Source organism: Lontra canadensis, unplaced genomic scaffold, assembly GCF_010015895.1.
Source record: "Lontra canadensis isolate GAN:19392208 unplaced genomic scaffold, GSC_riverotter_1.0 scaffold59, whole genome shotgun sequence".
Classification (NCBI taxonomy): domain Eukaryota; kingdom Metazoa; phylum Chordata; class Mammalia; order Carnivora; family Mustelidae; genus Lontra; species Lontra canadensis.
Genome location: NW_022631053.1, coordinates 12,481,116 through 12,500,780, shown reverse-complemented (window position 1 = coordinate 12,500,780; position 19,665 = coordinate 12,481,116). Strand labels below are relative to the sequence as shown.

Here is a 19,665-nt window from a genome sequence, read left to right as displayed (position 1 = left end):
TACATTGTTCATTCTTACAAAAGAATAAAAATACTTTTTAAAACAGGGGGATGTTTGTCTTGTCATGTACCATTATAACAACTCTGTAAGAGATGCCAGCATATGTTATGTGGAATAAAGGCTGGTTCCCGTTTGATGGAAAGGTTACCCCTGCACCTCATTATGCTGATTGAAAGACACAACATTATCTAATGCAGCACATGCCCTTATCTGTCCAATTACTTAATGTTAAGTTTGCATTGCACAGTTGCCCATATTCTTTGCATTCAGACAAGTGCATTATAAAATGGATGGTCCCAAATGAAGAATTAGAAGATGTGTTTGTAATTCATTGGAACCCATTTAATTTCGACTGTAAGAAAGAGATAACAAAAGCATCCTTCAAAGTAATGTGTCATTCTAAGACATACCCCCATAGCTAATGGATCTGCAGGTGCAGTGGGTGAGTTGATATCCTAAAATGGTGCATTTGGGTTTGTTTTGACAGCTTTGTCATTCACTGATGCCAGATCAACCTAAGAAGGAAAAGAGAAAAAAAAATAATACAAGAAACAGCACTTTCATCCTTTGTATAGAGCTTTAATTTCATGACTAATGACACTACTCTGCTCTTTTATTTAGTTTTATTTTTAATTTTTAGCTTTATTTGATAAAGTGAGAAATGGTGCTAAGAACATATTTTGTAGCTAGCAAGGTACTGTTAAATTTAGTTGCTATCATCTGTAATAAAAGAATAAATCTTTTTTTAAAAGTAGCAAAATGTATAGATTTTTTAGCCACGAGGAGGCCTGTGTTAAAGCTATAGCTTCTGTACTTGTAAGCAGTGTGACCTGGCTAGCTCAGTAACTTCTTTGGGATTCATTTGCCTTTCCTGTCAAAAGAGGATAACTCAGGGTGCCTGGGTGGCTCAGTGGGTTAACCTTTTGCCTTCAGCTCAGTTCACGATCTCAGGGCCCCGGGATCAAGTCCCTGATTGGGGTCTCTGCCAAGCAGGGAGCCTGCTTCCCCCTGCCTCTCTGCCTGCCTGTGATCTCTCTCTGTCAAATAAATAAATAAAATCTTTAAAAAAAAAAAAAAGAGGATAATGCTACTTCTCTGTATACATATTTCTCAGTGCTGATCCGAGTATCCAGTTAGGTGCACTATGTAAAAATTATTTCTGTGTTCTAGATGAGTCTTTTATTAAGCAGAGCTCCTTCATTCATTCAGGAAACTGTCCCAAATTGTGGATACTTAACACATTGGATTGAAACTGGTTGTACATATATACTTGTTACTATAGTAAAGAAAATGCATCTTCAGGCTAGAATCAGGTTGTATTTATGTTGTTATCATTAGTGCCACAAAAGTATTTGTAGAAGAAAAAGGGAGGAACAAAAACCGTAACACTAGTTCTGGCAGTTGCAAGTTGATAGAGGAAGACAAGAAAAAAAAGCAGCAATCAAAGCCACGGTGATATCTGCACACTGCGATTCAGAAGAACCCATTATCGATTGTAATTTGTTTTGTTTGAAAACAAAGTTCACATGTCCATTAGATGCTTTTGTTCTTAATACACAGAGAGAAACTAGGAAGTTTTAATTCTTTTGCTTAACTTAAATAGTGCATATTTGGTTTGAGTTTTTCATAGTAATCTTGCTGTGCATTGTGATGACTTCAGTTTGTAGCATTCTTTTCTGCCCATCCAGCATTTTCTCCAATGACTTATTTTTAGATTATCATTCTGTTGAGCAGTTAACAAATTTACTCTGTACCACCCGTGTAAAATTCCTGTTTAAGATCAAAGCCTAGATTAATAAACAGCCTGCAATTTCAGCTTGATAAGACCCTAAAGCATTCATATTTTTATGAACTATCTCAGACCCAGTATTGTTTTTACCGACTATGGAAAGGACATCAGTTTAACAGGGTAGATGCATTAGGAGTTAGCAATCTGCTCCACCAGCACAACAGGAGATCAATCATAAGAGTTACAAGTAACCACTCTCGTTTGAATATCCAAATATTGTACAGTTCATTTGATTTTGTTAACAGCTAATCAGAAAGAATATATATTTAGAAGTAGAACAAAAGCAGATGTAAAATGTTAATCTGTACTTTAATTCCTTTGGTGTTCTAGATTCTAGAACATTACATTTATAACCATTTGAATCTCTTCCTAAAAAACTTAGTTTTAAATCACAATGAAATTTTGATGCAAATTGAAGTGGAAAGTTACACTCATGGTAACATTATTTCCGTAAAAATGGCTCTACAAGTTAAGCAGTAATTAAGAAGAACTAAGTAGTCAACAATCTATTTTGAATCAGGGGCCTGTCTTCATATACTCCATGGTTTTCACAGTTTAGGATTTGTATAAACCAATTTTGGTGTTAAATAAAACACCAAAGCTCAAATAGGTACTTACATGCAAATTATCTAAGCTTCCAAAATCTAAAAGTAAAATTGGCAACATTAGTTTGTTTTTAATAAACTGAAAGATAATTATGACATCAGCTTAATTTTCTTTTTAAATAATTTTTAGTCCTGTGACTGAAACACAGAAGCACTCTTCTAAACCTCTTCAAGGAATCACTTAGACTGAACTCATGGCAGAAGGACAAATGTAAAAACTCACTATTCTTAACCTTTCACAGTAAAAGAATATATTGTTTATTCATGATTAATTCAATAATTTTCTATTTTTTCCTAAATAGTTTATTAAAATCTTTTAAATGAAAGTTTTGTTTGTTCACTCTTAAATTACTTTGGATCCAAAAGTTGAATAAGCTGCCTTGTGCTTAGAGTGATTTACTTCCCTGAAAGAAATCATGATTTGCACAAGCATTCCTGTTCACACAAGGCTGAAGGCAGAAGAAGGGTACCTAGGTGTTCATATTCTTGTCAGATAGGTGTGTTATATTTCAACGCCACCTGTGAAAAAATGTCCCATAGCTGCTAAAGCTACAACTGAACATTCAAAGCTAAATGGAGGACATTAAGTCAATAATCAACCCAAGATACAAAACATTCTATTAGAAGGTACAGTAGCTTTATTACTGTCTTTTATCTTAGTACCATGAGCTCAGTGAGTAATCTTAGAAAAGCAAGTCAATCTCGACTTACTTATTGAAGCATGTTAAAAGAGCTTAAAATAAACCTTATGAAATGGAAAAAATATTCAATCTAACGTAAACATATTCCATTTTTAGCTCTATTCTAAACAAAGAGGCTAACATTGATTATAATAAAAAGGATCACAGTGAAATGTATTGGCAAATAGTACTTGACCTGATGAAAGCAATATTTGATTCAACAAATTACAGTATAATAAATTATTCTAAGGTTATTTTTGAAATTATTTGCCTGTGACCACAATACTTGTACTTAGAGTTAAACACACAAAATTTGATTTATTCATTGATTTTAAAACAGCATGTTCTTTGTTTCTTGTTCCTTGTAGCATGTAGAGTTTTAACTTCAGAATATGAATTATGGGGCTTAAAAGGTTTCCAAGAGTTATTTTAATATCCCGCCTTCAATATGTATTTTATCTAAAGTGCTACAATTATCTTTTAACACTTCTGTGCACTCAGTTTTTATTTCTAATACTTATATGATGACAGTTGAATAGTAGAATAAAATCTCTCAAATATATTAATTCCTAATCAGAAATGGAAATCATCATATGGTCTATAGACATAAAGAAAACCATACATGTTGTTTGTTTCTGTGCAATTAATGTGCATTATTCAACAAAGAATTTACATGGTTAACATAGGGGAAGTTGTGAAGTATTTATCTTTGAATCACAATTATTTGTTGGGATCTGCAGCTTAGTAAACGGATGCATTGCTTTGAGCCCTCTAAGGAAGGTGTGACTATTTCCCACCAGGAAAGATCTGGGGACTCAAGGAATAACTCATCTTTCATATGTTCTTTAAAATGTTGACAGATCTGGGAATGGTACCTCAGACTGAGCCACAGCGGTTCTATGTAAAAACAGACCGTCCGTGTAGCTGAGCAGCTGATCTCTAAGTGCCTCCAGTGCATGACAAACTAGGCTTTGTGTACCTGTTTAACTCCAGTTACATGCAAATCCAAGAAGACACACCATACAATAAGATTCAGGATGCAGGAGCACCTGGGTGGCTCAGCGGTTGAGCCTTTGCCTTCGGCTCAGGTCATGATCTCAGGGTCTTGGGATTGAGCCCTGAATTAGGCTCTCTGCTCGGTGGGGAACCTGCTTCCCCCCCCCCCCCGCCTCTTTGCCTGATTGTGATCCCGCTCTCTCTGTCAAATAAATAAATAAAATAAAAATAAAAAAATTGTAAAAGATACAGGATGCAAATCTGGTATGATAGAGTGACTTATCCTAAAGGACTTTCAGGGAGAGAGAATAACTGGGAGAAAAACAAAGAAGAGGCCATTGGACTTGGCAGTTAGAAGCAATTTTGTGATTTTTGAGAGAGTGATTTCAGTAATATAAAGAAAACAGGTTATGGGTTGTTAAAAAGACGTTATAGAGTGAAGTACAAAAAAAGCCATGTATCAGTTCTTCTTTGCTGTTCAGTGACAAGTGTTTGATGGCATGGAGGGTAAGTGGAAGGCAATATTACAGATAATTTTTAAAGATGGAGAGACTGCAGAGTCGAATCCAATAGAGTAATTGAAAACTGAAGGATGATGTAAGAAGATAAGTGTGTGGGAGAGTTGGAGTCCCTGAGGGGGCAAGATTCTAGAAGAGATTTAGAGACTGGGTAGTGAGAGTACCAGAAACAGTTTTAAATTTCTAATATTTCCAGATATTTTGGGGTAACATTATCCAATATTAGTGGATAGGCACTCTTTAACAGCTCTTTGTAGATTAAAGCATAAAACTAACACCACAACAGTAAATTATTCGGTCATAGGGTTTAAAATAAGAGTTATGAAATATTTTCCCAACAAAGTGGATGTAATCTTTCAAATTCATATTAAATAAAAGGACAGAGGAAGAAAAAAAGAAAAACAACTGTGGGGGGGGGGGAGGCAAATTTGCTTTGTTACCTCTTGCTGAAGAAAACCCCTACTTTCCTATGGCACTAAATCAATGTTTGTCTTGGCAGTAAAATAGATTAGATACGTATTACAGTTACTATGAGGCATTGTTATTATAAGTGAGTGGATCACGTGTACGACTTGTCTTTCCTAGTGAAAGACAAAATTCATGGTTTTTGGAGTGAATAAGAACTCTAGTGTCAGAAAAAAATTACATAACCTCACTTTTCATTGTTTCGTTTGTTTGTTTGTTTCAGCACCTAACGTGGCTCCTTCAGATGTCGGAGGTGGGGGTGGAAGCAACAGGGAGCTGACCATAACATGGGTAGTAAGTATTAATAAGTTGTATATATCAGAGGCTGCTTTACCTACCCTTAATCTCAAATTGATTTTGTTTCCCAAAATAAATCGAAACAAAAGACATGGCCCAGGATGAACTGTTTTTGTTTTATTTTGTTTTGTTTAAATATAATAAGAAAAATTCTAATGGACCATTAGGGAAATTATCAACAAGCAGAAGGAACTGTGAGTTCACTAAAGATTTCAATTGTACATTTTTTTTCTTCCTTAAGTGACTGTAAAGAGAAACTGAAGTTTAACTGGAAAGTAATCCACTCTTATTAAACATATGGTTGTTATTTACATTCATTTATTGATTTATATCTTAACTGAGTCAAAAGCTTTCTAGCGAATGAGTGTACATTGACCACTTTTATTCATGGTCAAGATAGAATCAGAGGCCAAAGATATTGGTTGTTTGTTTTCTTTGGATTACCATATCTACCACCTTTTCTTGATTTTATAAGAACTACCTGGAGAAAAGTAGGAATTTTGTGGCTTATATTGAAATAATATAAAATTGTTATTTTTTGGTGAAACAAATTTTTTGCAATGTATTTTAATCTAAGTGAAATGTGAACTTTATTTTTCAAAAGAAAATTACAAAGGAATACCCTTTATAACCATAGATGCAAAACTTAAAAAAATGTTGGCAAATTAAATCCAGCAAAATACTAAAAGAATGATACACTGTGATGAAGTAGAGTTTATCCCAGAAATGCAGAGTTGGTTTCACTTTAACAAATCAATGGAAGAATAAAGGAATGAAACCATAGGATCATCTCAATAGATCAACATTCATAATTAAAACATATTCATGATTTTAAAAGTCTAAGTATATAGAAATAGAAGGGAATTTCTTATACCTGATAAAGGATATTTATGGAAATCTTACAGTTAATAATAATGCTCAGTGGTGACAGGCTTAATGTTTTCCTTCTAACTCATTATTTGGGCATAGGGCAAAGATATCCCCTCTTAATGTTGTAATGGAGGCCCTAGCCAGTGAAATAGGTCAAGAAAATGAAATAAAGAGCACAATGTGTGTTTGTACACAAAATTCTAGGGAATCTATAAGCAACTATTAGAGCGAATAAGCACATTTTAAAATGTTGCAGGATACCTGGTCAATATTCTAAAGCCAGTTGTTCTTTTATATTTACTGGTTTGCTGCTAATAAAACTTAAAACCAAAACAAAAAACCAAAGTTGCAAGAATTACACTACATGAATTAAAAACTTTCTAAACCTACAGCAATTAAGACAATGCGATACTGGCATAAGGACTGATAAATATCAATGAAATAATGAGTTCAGAAATAGAATCACACTCAAACAACTAATTTGCAAAAAGGCACCAAGCAATACAATGGGAGAAAAGAAAAATTTTTCAGTGGAACGTACTAGATAATTGGATATTCAACTGGGCAAGGTTTATCCAAAAGGAATCTGAATGTTCTTCAGCATTGCTTTTGTCTAATACACCGAAATGATGAGTTAGTCCTTTTCTATTTAACATTAGTAGCGTATTATCAGTGAGTCAAAATACTATTACCACTATTGTGGTAATATCTCTACCACAGAAGTATTATTTTTTTGTTTCGTAAAAATAATTTTTTAAGTCAGAAAACAACAGATTTTTATTGGTAGCTCCAATGTTAAAATATAAAGTAAACAAAACAACCCAGAAATCACCCAATTTGACATTTTGGGGCAGTCTTTCTAGTCTTCTATGTAAAGTCATAAAATTTGTATAATACATTTTAAAATTTAATATTATTTTATATATAATTTTGCAAGACTCCTTGAGATTTTATTTTTAAGTTATATTTTACATATTATAATATATTTTATCATTATTTTTTGTATGCATGGAATATGACAATATTAATTTTCATTTCAACATATTTTCATGACATCTGTAATTGATTTTCAAAAGACAAATTTTAACTGCAAGCTTTATCCAACTTGCACTTCTAATAGACATCTATTTCTGGAGTATATGCCAAGCTTATAATGACTTCTTCTATGGAAATTGTTCATTTCACAATCCTCTATCCAAAATGTAACATTACCTAAGGCAAAAAAAAAAAAAAGAAGAATAAAATCAGTGCCCAAAGCACAAGCAATAATAAATTACCAAAATTATTTTCTTTCTTAAATGACTGTCAGATTTTACCTGGCCTACTATAGCTTAGTAAGCAGTTCCTATGCAAAAATAGATCCTGGATGTTAAGGGATCCATTGGTCTAAAAGATTAAACAAATATTCAACTATCTAATTCCAGAAATATTTTGAACTCACTGTGGTATGGTAACCCAATTTTAATTTATAACATTTTCTCTGGACATTCAAACCCCAAACACTTAGTTAAAACAAAAAAACTTTTGTATGAGCACCTGATTTTATTTTTTATTTTTATTTTTTATTTTTTTAGAGAAAAAAAGAGAGAGAGTACACACATGCCTGAGTGTGCAAGAGCAGAGTAGAGGTGGGGGTGGGGAGGGGTAGAGGGAGAGAGAGACTCCACACCCAGCACAGAGCCTATTGCCAGTTCCATCTCATGACCCTGAGATCATGACCTGAACTGAAATCAAGAGTTGCTGGTTCAGCAGACCATCTGAGCCACCCAAACCCTTAGTACCTGTATTTTTTTTTAATTGGAGTTTGCTTTTGCTCTTGAAACTTACTTTGATTACTAGTGTAATGGGTTATGATAAATATGTCTCAGAAATCATTCAAGGGACTTGTTATTGAAACATTCAAAATATTTTGTTAATTTTTTATGACCCGTAAAGGAGTTCTATATCAGAGACTAATGTCTGAAAAACACTGCATTTCAACAGGATATTTGAAGTGAGAGATATTGGTGGTGGAGAAAGCTGTGATAGTACAAAGTTGTCTGAATTTACTTAGGTTACATGTTTATATATATCCACGTACCCATTAAATATTTTTAGTGTTTAATTACTGCACAGTCAAAGAGCAGAACCTAGGCTCCAAAGGATTTTGAGAAGTGCAGAGAAAATAGCAGGTTTTAATCTCAGCAAACAATAAATTGGTTTCTGTAAGTGGATATTCAGCAAAAATTGACTCCATTCAGTGCACTGTAGTCATATTTTATTTTTGGCATTTAAGTTACATTCTTAAGTAGGATTTAAGAATAAGATGTTGAATCTCAAGTTATTTGATTTATAAGCTTTAGTGTCAGTATAACATATATAAGTACAGCTCTTAGGAAAAATTAGAATATTTTACTCTTTTATATGTAGCTTGATTTTTTTTTAACACAGTGGGTATCTTTCAGAATAAGATGGGAAGCTTATCAAAAATTCATGATAGAAAGTTTATTCTAAAAATTTTTAAATCAAGTTTCTGGGGATATAGCCTGAGAATCATTATTCCCCCCCCAGTTTTACTGAGCTTTTTGTTTTTTAATTTGATAAATGTTTTCCACTTTTGTTAGGATGTGAAAACTCTGTAGCTGATTCTGGTATATTGTAAATTGCAAAAACTAGGAAGATAACTATCCAATAAGAAAAATGTTTAAATGAGTGTAGAAATATTATATTTTCAAATAATGTAAAAACAGTAAGTTTGTACATCCTTGAGATCATGCTTTAGGATTTACAGTTCTAGCCATCATGTTTAACATAAGTATATTCAAGCAGCTGTGGTATATTTACTTCAAGGTTTTTCCTCAAAACAACTTAACTTTGATTTTTTCAGTGAAAAAGTAAATACACAACTTGCATATTTACCTTTTTGACTAAAAAAGATCAAATGATGAGTATTTATTAGAATTAGCTTTGCCATTATCTAAAAATAATGAATTGTTAAAGCTGACATGAACTTCTTTATTGGGCAGTTGGCATGTATAATAATAAGAAAGCCAGAAAATAATGCCAGACAGAGCACTTTCTTCAATATTTTGTCAGACGGGCCCATAGTCAGCCTCCTACAGATGAGGGCAGTAGCATCTCTTCCTTCACCATCTCTTTTTCCTTCTGTCCAGTTTCCACTGTTTGATTATAAGACAGATATTCTGGAGTCTTGTACTCTCTTACCATTGCCTTTCAACTCTAAAGAAATTAATTTACTCATTCTTTAAATATTTCTTGAGGCTTTTTTCTTAGGTTCTAGGGATAAAGATAAATGAAATTCACAGAAACTCTGCCCTCATGAAACTTACATTCTAATAATAGATAGAGAAAATGATGTGGATAAATAAGTCAAGGGTACAGTGTCGATCATGGTAGTGTTAAAGAGGAGAAAATAAATCAGGGAGGTGGGCTAGAGGTATTATGGAAAGAGTCCTGAAATGGCAGATTCTGTGGCCAGGGAAGACCACAAGTAAGGGATCTTTACCTCAATAAGTGAGGGAAGGGGCCTTCTGTTGTGTGAAAGAACATCCCAGGCTGAAGGAATTGAATGTAAAAAGGCTCAGAGTGGGAGCCCCCCCCCCCCGCCGAGATATTCCAAGAAAAGCAACCTTGGTAAGTGAAGTCATTGCTTGTTTGAACATGTTTTTGCCCTGGCATTTTCAGGCAACACTAACTTATGAACATGTCTTCTTAAGTACATTATTACAAAGAACATTCTTCCCTGTGTATTGTTATTATTATTTGCATTGAATTTCCCCCCATTAACTGTATTGTTTAAACCTATTTAATATTTCAATTTCTATGTAGCCTTTATCAAGAGAATACCACTATGGCAACAATTTTGGTTACATAGTGGCATTTAAGCCCTTTGATGGGGAAGAATGGAAAAAAGTTACAGTTACTAATCCAGATACTGGCCGCTATGTCCATAAAGATGAGACCATGCGCCCATCCACTGCATTTCAAGTTAAAGTTAAGGCCTTTAACAACAAAGGAGATGGACCATACAGCCTCACCGCAGTCATTAATTCAGCACAAGACGGTAAGTAAAAGAAAGACCTTACTAATATGATGAAGGAGGGGAGATTTTTTTCATAGTACTAGGCATTTAGTAAACGAGTATTACTTCGATCCGGATTAAAATGTCATTCTATCCACTTAAATACAAGAATGCTTCCAAAATCATTTCATCCTTTAGATCATGTCCATGATAGTTAGGAAATCTCCACTAGAGTTAGATGGCTGTTCCTGGCCTCTTGCTTCTAATTTTGAAGTCAGAAATTCTCTATACTTGATTGGAACCTTGGTAAGTCGGCATTCACAACATTTACTGCTTATAAATTACAGAACATATTTTGGGGGGAGTAAAATTGCCCCCTTTTAACCCCAAAATTGTGTAATTATAGCATTCGTGTAACTTTCCTGTCATTATGATAGAGTGCTAAAATTTTATTAAATTTTTTTAAAGGAAATCGAAGCATGATTCTATGACAAAGCAGTCAGAAAAGTAGTTGAACTTCTTTCTTGGGAAAGGAAAAATTTGTCTGGAAGACTACTTAGGGGATAAATATATAGATACTGGCTTTCTTTGTTTTTCTAGAAACATTAACTCATCTGAGTATGCTCGTAAGGGACTCTATAGGTCTATGCTAAATATATAGTTTTATATTATACATAATGACATTGATTTCTGATTTCCTATTTAAGCTACTATACTTTTATTATGATTTTCGTAATTGAAGAAAGATTAGGCCTTATTATTTTTTTAAGATCTCTTTGTTATAACTCCCTAATCATAGGCACTATGTAATTATTATTGGCTAGAAAAGCAAATACGGATTTTATTGGCTTCTAACCTAACACATTTGTCCTTGACCATGTTCTCTTTTCACATATACAGAAGCACAAATGGAAGAGGGTGAATACTTAAAACTATAAGATACCCCTCTGATCTCTTAGAGGAAAAACACTCTATTTGTTTACCTAGTTTGTACTATTTTTACTTCAAAATAAACAATTAGCTGCCCCATAGAACTCATTAATGTCATAGAGTTACTAGTTTTCATATTTGTTAAAAATTTAGTATGCACAATGCAGCCATCAAAAGAAATGAAATCTTGCCATTTGCAATGATGTGGATGGAACTAGAAGGTATTATGCTTAGTGAAATAAGTCAGTTAGAGAAAGACAACTATCATATGATCTCCCTGATATGAGGAAGTGGAGATGGAACGTGGTGTGGGTTGGGGGATAGGAAAAAAATAAATGAAACAAGATGGGATTGGGAGGGAGACAAACCATAAGAGACTCTTAATGTCACAAAACAAACTGAGGGTGGCCTGGGGGAGGGTGTTAGGGAGAGGGTGGTGGGATTATAGACATTGGGGAGTGCTGTGAAGTGTGTAAACCTGGCGATTCACAGACCTGTACCCCTGGGGCTAATAATACATTATATGTTTATAAAAAAATTTAAAAAATTAAAAAAATATTTAGTATGAATTCAAGTCATTCCATGATCTTTACTGACAATGCAAACATGAAAGGGACCATAGATATATATATGAATATATATGTGTGTAAGTACATACACACCCTTTTTAAGTTGGTTAACTAAATATATAGAAAGAATAAAAAATAGAAATTATTTAGGTTTATAATCAGTTCAGGACTTTTTAGTACCCAGTAATAAATCTTAGATTCTCTGTGCTTGTTCTGATTCAGCAGAAATATGATAACTTGACACAGTGTTACCAGTTTGAACAATATGAGTACATCTCGCAGAGGAAATGAAAGTAAAACAGCATTTTACAAGTTATCTTCTGACCCAATATCAATATTTTATTGCTTTATTTGATGCTAAAGTAGTCAGGCAAAAGGCCATGATTGTCATCTCTTTAGTCATGGCCATCTGCATTTAATTATATTTCTTCCTAAATGTTTCATGGGTCTCATAAAACCTGCATGTGCTGAAACTTGTATAAGTGGTCATCTTTTATTTTACTGCTAAGAAATCAATCATAGTGCTACACGTTTACCATGATTCAGAAAGACAACAGTGCAGGACATTTTTAACATAAAAGAGGATTATGGCTTGTTAATAAAAGACAATAAAAATTGGTCATTCTTGCTTAAAGATTTCCTTAGTTTCTTTATATAATTTTCAAAAGGGATGTGAATTACTTTTTTTTCACCGAACAGAGGCCTTTTTGATACATACTTGACTTGATGCCCAGTTGGAAGATTAGACTTATAAAAGCTTTCCTGAGCCCAGGAAGCAGTGGATGTCACAACTTGTTTCAAAGGATCTTAAAAAAAAAAAAAAACAAAAAGAAACTTACACATAAAAGAGAAAGAAGAAAGTATCTCTAACTAGTATCTTTAGTTCGTGTAAATACAAAGTAAAGGAAAATTGAAAATTGATTGTGATGAACAATGTTTCATAATAAATACCAAATTTCCTATTTTTGATGATTTAACGTTGATAAGCTAAATATAATAATTTAATCTGCATCCATGGGCTTTCTTAAGCAGATTAGTTGGGAGAAAGGCAGAAAAGAATACAGTTCTTACTCACAGATAATTGGAGAAATCCACGAAGCCTTCCATATTTTTTTAAATTATGTGTATATATATATATATGTGTATAAGTCTATGTTAACATTCATGTGTAGATGACTGTGTGTGTTCATGTATCATTGATAATCATGAAAAAAGTAATATTAGTAAAACCAAAGAGAAGGATAATAAAATTATTGGACTTATTTTATTTTACCAATATGAAAATTACTTGAAAATATCAAAATACAGTTTTAATCCATTCATTCAGCAAATGGTGCTATGTGAATTTTGTTATATAAGCATCTTACATAAAAATATAATGTTCTCATCAAATTTCAGCTCCCAGTGAAGCCCCGACAGAAGTAGGTGTAAAAGTCTTATCATCTTCTGAGATATCTGTTCATTGGGAGCATGTTGTAGAAAAAATAGTGGAAAGCTATCAGGTGAGTTCAATTTTTATCAAACTACATACATTTATTCATAAGTATATTGGTAAAGGTTTTTAAATAGTGTTCTGTGGCCATTGATTTATGTGGCAACTAATACTATAATCCAATTCTTGTGTTTAATATGTGAGGCATTTATGAACTAATTGTTAAGAATAAGGCAGAGGTTCCTAACTGGCTTATCTAGGAGAGCTGTAGAGTCCCATGCATTCACAAACAGCTGAAATAAAAACTAGGGTAATAACACTCATGGTTAAACAAGATCTTTTCAGACATTCTCATAAAATGCCAGTGAATTTTAAGTTTTTTTGAAATCAGTTTGGTAATTTAGAAAAGCATCCTTACAATGTTTATTCTGTTTATCTCAATAGTTCCATTTCTAAAAGTCCCTATAAAAGAAATAACTATAAAATAGGCCAAACATGTGTCTCATAAAACAGACACATATTTTTATAAGGGATCTTTCATAAGATCACAAATATGTGATCTATAGGTAGAAAATTGGGAACATTCAAAATATCCCAAAGAAAACTTCCCTTGATTTGAGTCTTTAAAGACCAGTAGGAATAGCCAGATAGAAGGGGGAAGATTTGTGTTAAGTAAAGGGAAAAAGGCCTAGAAAACTGAAGCTGCGATCATTGTTGGGGTCTTTAATATGATGCTAGCAAAATTTAGATGTGATTATGCAGAGAAAGTGAAATCATCTCATATTTTTAAGCACAAAGAGTGAATATTAAGAGAAATTGGCAACATCCTATCTTTGTAGATGAGCAAATGGATACCAGAGAATCAATGACTTGCCTCACCACAAATTGAGTGTCAAAGCAGTATCTAAAACTCAGCTTTTCTGATTCACAGTTCAGGGCTTTATGCCAAACCACAGAGTCCTCTCTGTTTCAGGCAGTGAATGGACAGTGAGGGCCCTTCTGAAGCCACAGGCAGTGAGCTGCTGGCCCAATCAGATAGCCCTCTCAATTCTGGTGCTCTCCCTTCTTCATCTGTCCATGAAATATTAGCTCCTCTAGGGCAGGATTTTGTCTGCTTTCCTCTCAGTGCCAAGAACAGCGCTGGGCCCAGAGTAAACACTGAACAGATACTCACTGGGGGCTGATAGTGATACTCAAATATGATCAAATCTAGTGTTACAATCTGGCCTTCTCCAAGCCATGTTTCTGAGATATGACCACAAAACTAACCCAAGGTTTTCAGTTTTAAACATGTAAAATATCAGGAAGCTCTCTTTTTTTGTACTGTAGGTTATGATTTGGGTACATTTCAAAGTGTCTTCAGATAATCTTTGCAAGGTGAAGTTATTATGAAAAGAGTGGAATGGTAAGAATGAACTGGAAAGACCCAATATTCATAAGTTATTAATTGATAATTACATTGACAGCTAGTAGTAAAAGAATGGGAAAAATAGAGAAATTTAGAAATTCACTAGCTGTTACAAGCCCCTATAATAAATAAGTTCCAGGTTTCTTGGGAGAAGACACCAGATTTTGGAGCTTGAAAGTCATCTTTTAGACCATAGCATTTTTTTCTTATTTCATATTATTCATTTTTAAGTAATAAAAAAGAGAAAAAAGGATTATTTGATATATAACTCACTCATTAATCAAAACAATAAATGTATATTTCGCTTTTTTAAAAAACCTTGTCTTTGTCTAAGAATTGTGTATTGGCCATTTTATAACTTCCTACAAGCGGAGGACAAAGGAAATATGAGGTGGGAAGCAATGATAATAACCAAAATATAGCTTTTTTTATTGGAAGTAAGCATCAAGTAAGGATTTTCAATTAAATAGCAAAAAATCTTTAGCAGATAATATTTTCTCAAATGGTAATTTTCAAGGAAAAAATGTATGCCATTGAGGAATTTAGTTCCACAGTTAGCTGACATTTTGCAACTCCACAGTAAGTAGAAATTTGTGAGCTCTTTCACCAAGCAGATACAGGTTGATATCTTAGCTCTATCACTGAGGAATTTGGTGCAAAACTTATTTGAAATTTCTGAGCTTTGGTTTTCTTACCTGGAAAGCTGGAAAGAGAGTAATCATGCCTCATAGAACTGTTGTGCAGAATGAAATGAAAGCATTTACTACTTTTCCTTATTCTATATCATTGGATATTTGAAGACAGTGGTGATTATGACAGTAATGAAGATGATGATAATATTAATGATAAGAATAATAACATTTGTTGAGCCCTTACTATGCTAAACAGTTAAGCTTATTGTATTGAATCTACATGGTCCTAGGGAATCAACACTACTATTATCCCTGTTTTAAAGATGAAGAATTTGAAGTTTAGAAACATTTGTGTGGGTAATAATTGGCATAATTAGATTCAAACCTAGGTCTTGGCTCTCCAAAGAAATTAAAAATATTGGAAGTAAATCACAAAATTATTGTTTCAATTTGTTCTTTCTTAAAAACCTTTTGAGTCTTTGAAACAGAACCTTGAATATCGACGAGACAAGCATGAAAGCTTAAAAGAAAATATCCGTAACATTTATTCTCCTTTAAGAAAATGCCCCCGTAAGGGAGAGGGGTGTTCCTTGACTGAGTATAATGTGGTTATTGTTTCTATTTTAAAATATGATGGGAGAAGCTGGCAGTTTAACAAGATAGATTATTGAGAAAACTAATATCCCAGTGCACTTCCTATAAAAATGTACTCAGGGTCTAAGTTACAAAGAAGCAGAGGGAGGGAAAAGTAACACATTAAGAAAATAAAATAAAAAGCTGGAGAAGCCCAGCTCCTATGTGACTGACCCCATCTCAAGGTTAATTTCCTGATCTTTCAAGTGAGAACTGTAGGCAATTGAGTTTAAAAATAATCTCTTCCCTTGTGGTTTTAAAATATATCTCAGTAGAGTGTTTAAGTTTTACTCATTTTTTCCTCTCGCCTGGTTAAAGAGCTCCCCACTTCTAACCTTAATACTACTAAGTTTCCCTGCAGTGTAGAGGAACTAGAAGAGTGTAAGAAGTGCTCACCCAGCAGGTAACATTCACTTAACTTTATGAAAATAAGCGAAATAAGCTATCAGGAATAGTGAATGGGAAAACTCTTAGCAGCTGAATTAGAGATTAATGCTCATGATTGGTTTCACATTGTCTTAAAAGATTATCAATCCTGAGTAATCTACTCAGATGATTTTAAAGGTTAATTCATTTTGGTGAGCATAAACTGATACTTAGGAAATGCTTCATTTTCTTATTCTGATGAAGGTGTCTGTCTTCATCTGGATCTCCCCAAAGCAGTGTCTGACACACGGGTGTGGGAAAAGGTGATGTTTTGTTGTTGTTATTTGTTTGTTTGTTTTAATATGATCCCAGGGAACAAGTATGAAGAAAAAGCAGAGTGAATAAGAAAAGAGGAAGCTCAGATACAAAGATGATTTATCTTTTTGGCAAACCCTTACAAGAAGCTAATTGAAGCCTACATAGAATTGGTTGGTCCCAGCCCCGGTGGTGAAAATAAAAGACTTTTGAATAGTTCCCAAAAGCTGTAAGGATACCTATTTGAATGATTTATATTATTGAGATTCCTTTCCCATGGAATCTGCTAATAATCAAAATAGTCTGGGATTTGGATAATATAGTTTTTATACAATATATTTTCAGACATTGAGATTTTTTTTTTTTTTTTAATGTCAGCATCTCATTAGTCAGCTTGGGTCGTCCTTGCATTTCCAGCACCTAGCCCAATAACTGGTACAAAGTGGGTACCTGATAATTATTTGTTCAACGAGTGAATGAGTAGCATACATCAAATGTAGTCTATGCTCGCAGTGTTGAAAATAAATGATAAATGCCTGTCTTCAAAGAGTTTCTAAATTAGTAGGAAGAGAGAAAGCCAAGGCATGAGGTAGTTTCATAATTGTTTAATAAGCACTATGACAGGTTTACAATAGACAAAGGATGCTGTGGGAATTTTAGAAACATGTAGAGAAAGAGTGAAAATTATAGAATGCCACAACATTAAATGGAAATAAATATACTATATGTTACTGTAACAAATGAAGAGGAATTAGTGGTTTACTATCCATAAAGCAGGACTTGCTGTATGGATGTATATCTTTTCTAGTCATGATAATCCATTTCTACTCATTCATCCAGGCTCTCTTTTGGTCTCCTTAGTGATTAGTCAAAAGAAACACGTGTGTTCTGCTCCATGACTACAGGTTGTACCCTTCACTCTGAGCAATTTTCTCACAGATTATTGTCAGCCTTTCAATACGTTGAGAAACTCAGTGAGATGATCAAGATGCAACAGCCCACATTTATTATCTATTTGGAAATGAAGTTCATGACCAGTGGCTATTTCAGGGAAAAAAAGATGATGCCATATATTACGTATATGTATCTACTCTTTATTTTAGTATACTTTGAAAACATTGTAAGCTATATGTAAACATATACTTTAAAGAGGGACAGATTATTAAATCATTTTGTCTCAGATGCTTTCATTTGTAAAGAGTAACTATACTGTGAAATTTTTCAAACTCTCATATTCTAAAATAAGGAAATCTGTTTGGCACACATAATCATGCTTTTTTGCTCCCTAGTCACAAAGGCAAGGCTAAGTCACTGCTTTAATTTGTTGTGAATTTTATTTGAGACTGACCATACCATCCTTGCTAAAATTAGATGAATAAAGTCATTTCTCATTTCAAATATAGCTGCAAATAGTAAATTAAGGAAAGCTTTGTTCTTTTTTTTCATATTGCCAAAAAATGCCTCATGGAAATTTGAGTGAGAAGGTAGAAAAGTTTTCTCACTTTAATTCCTCGTTTTAGTACAAAGCATCTTCTAGAAATAGTCTTTATTATATTAATCTTGTTTAAAACTTCTTTAAACTGGATAGAAAAGTTGTTAGAGTGGAATAAAGATTTTATTTTATTTTTTGGAATAAAGATTTTAAAATGTATATAGCTCAGTCAACAAGCATACATATAAAAGTGCATGAACTTCAAGGAGTTCGGTTTTGATTGCTATAATACATTCTAGATTCATTGTGAAGATAATGTACGTGGGTAATACTACTTTAGTGCATGGCATTTCATTAGAATATAAATGTTCATTTTATTCAAGCAATAGAAGAGACCTATGTATTATCTATTTCAAATGCCCACTAAAATATAGGCCACCCTCCTTCTCAGATGACTGTACTCACTGCCTGAATACTTTTAGAAGCCAGAAAAATTCCTTTTCGAAGAGGCTCTGGTCCTTAGAAAGTCTTTTGTCTGCAACTGTGATCTGCCTCTAGAGACACTTGGTGCGATTCCACTTCCTTGGTTCTGAGGCCATCCTTCTGGTCAGATGACAGGAATGCCAAGGAAATCCTATCAAGACCATTATGAAGAGTATTCTTGACATGAGAAAAATGAATACCAGTAAACAAAATAAAAACATTGTGAAAAAAACCAATTAGCAATTTAGTAATTAGCCTTTGTTCTGAAATGTGCTAATTCTACATATAAACCTTACTTTTTTAACAAGTGAATTCAAGCCATCTAGTTCCATTTTATAATGGTTTAATTTGCTTTATGTAAATGAATCATTCAAGATTTTATATAAATATTAGATATTATTATCTAAGCATTTTGTTTAATTATGAAATTAAATTTCCATTACTTTATAAACAGGGAATCTAAAATATATTAAATACCAGTATATTTATAAGCAATCCTCTCCTTTTCATCTACACCTTAGAGATACAGATTTCTGACCAATAAAACAGCCTTATTAGAAGGATGAAAATCATAATTTACAACCTTCACTTAAACTTTAAGAGACAAGGAAGGCTATCATTGATATATTGGTAAAAGTGATCAGTTCTAATCACAACATGGATAACATTTTTAAAAATAAATTTATTTTCAGGATAAATAAGTTCCTCAACTAATTATTAAGCATAATTTTTCTTTGATATCTGTCCTCAATATAGGTTCAAAGGAAATAATTTTGCATATATACTTCTAAAATGACCTAGCAGAAAGTTATTACACTGGCCTGTTCCAGGCCACGTAATGACTGTTTTTGTCAAACAAGGTTTATTCCTGTCAAACTGTTTAACAATGACTCATAACAAATTTGGTATCATATAAACAGAAATAAAACAGGAAATAAATGATAAAAATTATTGTGGAAATACTTCCAAACAGAGACCAGTGTTATATTTTGAAGGTAAATCGTATGCATTTTTTTTCTTATATTATTAGTGTAAGACTATTTCAGGCCATGAGGTGAGCCTTTGATTTGTCTTTGACATCTTTAATAGATCTACATTCTGCGCCTTGCTGTATTTTGACTAATAGAAGTACAAGTAGCAATAAGTAAGACGAGTATATGACACTCAGCCAGCATCACTGGTGTCAGAACCAAATGAAAAGGGTTTTCACAATTGAAATAACTG

At 33.2% G+C, this 19,665-nt stretch overlaps 1 protein-coding gene across 2 annotated transcripts in view; it reads left to right on the top strand.

Annotated features, from left to right (window-relative positions):
- The window catches only part of CNTN1 (contactin 1), a 346,709-nt gene that overhangs the window by 284,802 nt on the left and 42,242 nt on the right, over positions 1-19,665 (top strand). For both annotated transcript variants that reach the window (XM_032877020.1, XM_032877021.1), the window contains 3 exons: positions 5,277-5,347; positions 10,049-10,283; positions 13,139-13,242. In XM_032877020.1, the coding sequence (XP_032732911.1) occupies positions 5,277-5,347; positions 10,049-10,283; positions 13,139-13,242 (410 nt within the window). The remainder of the gene's footprint in view (positions 1-5,276; positions 5,348-10,048; positions 10,284-13,138; positions 13,243-19,665) is intronic.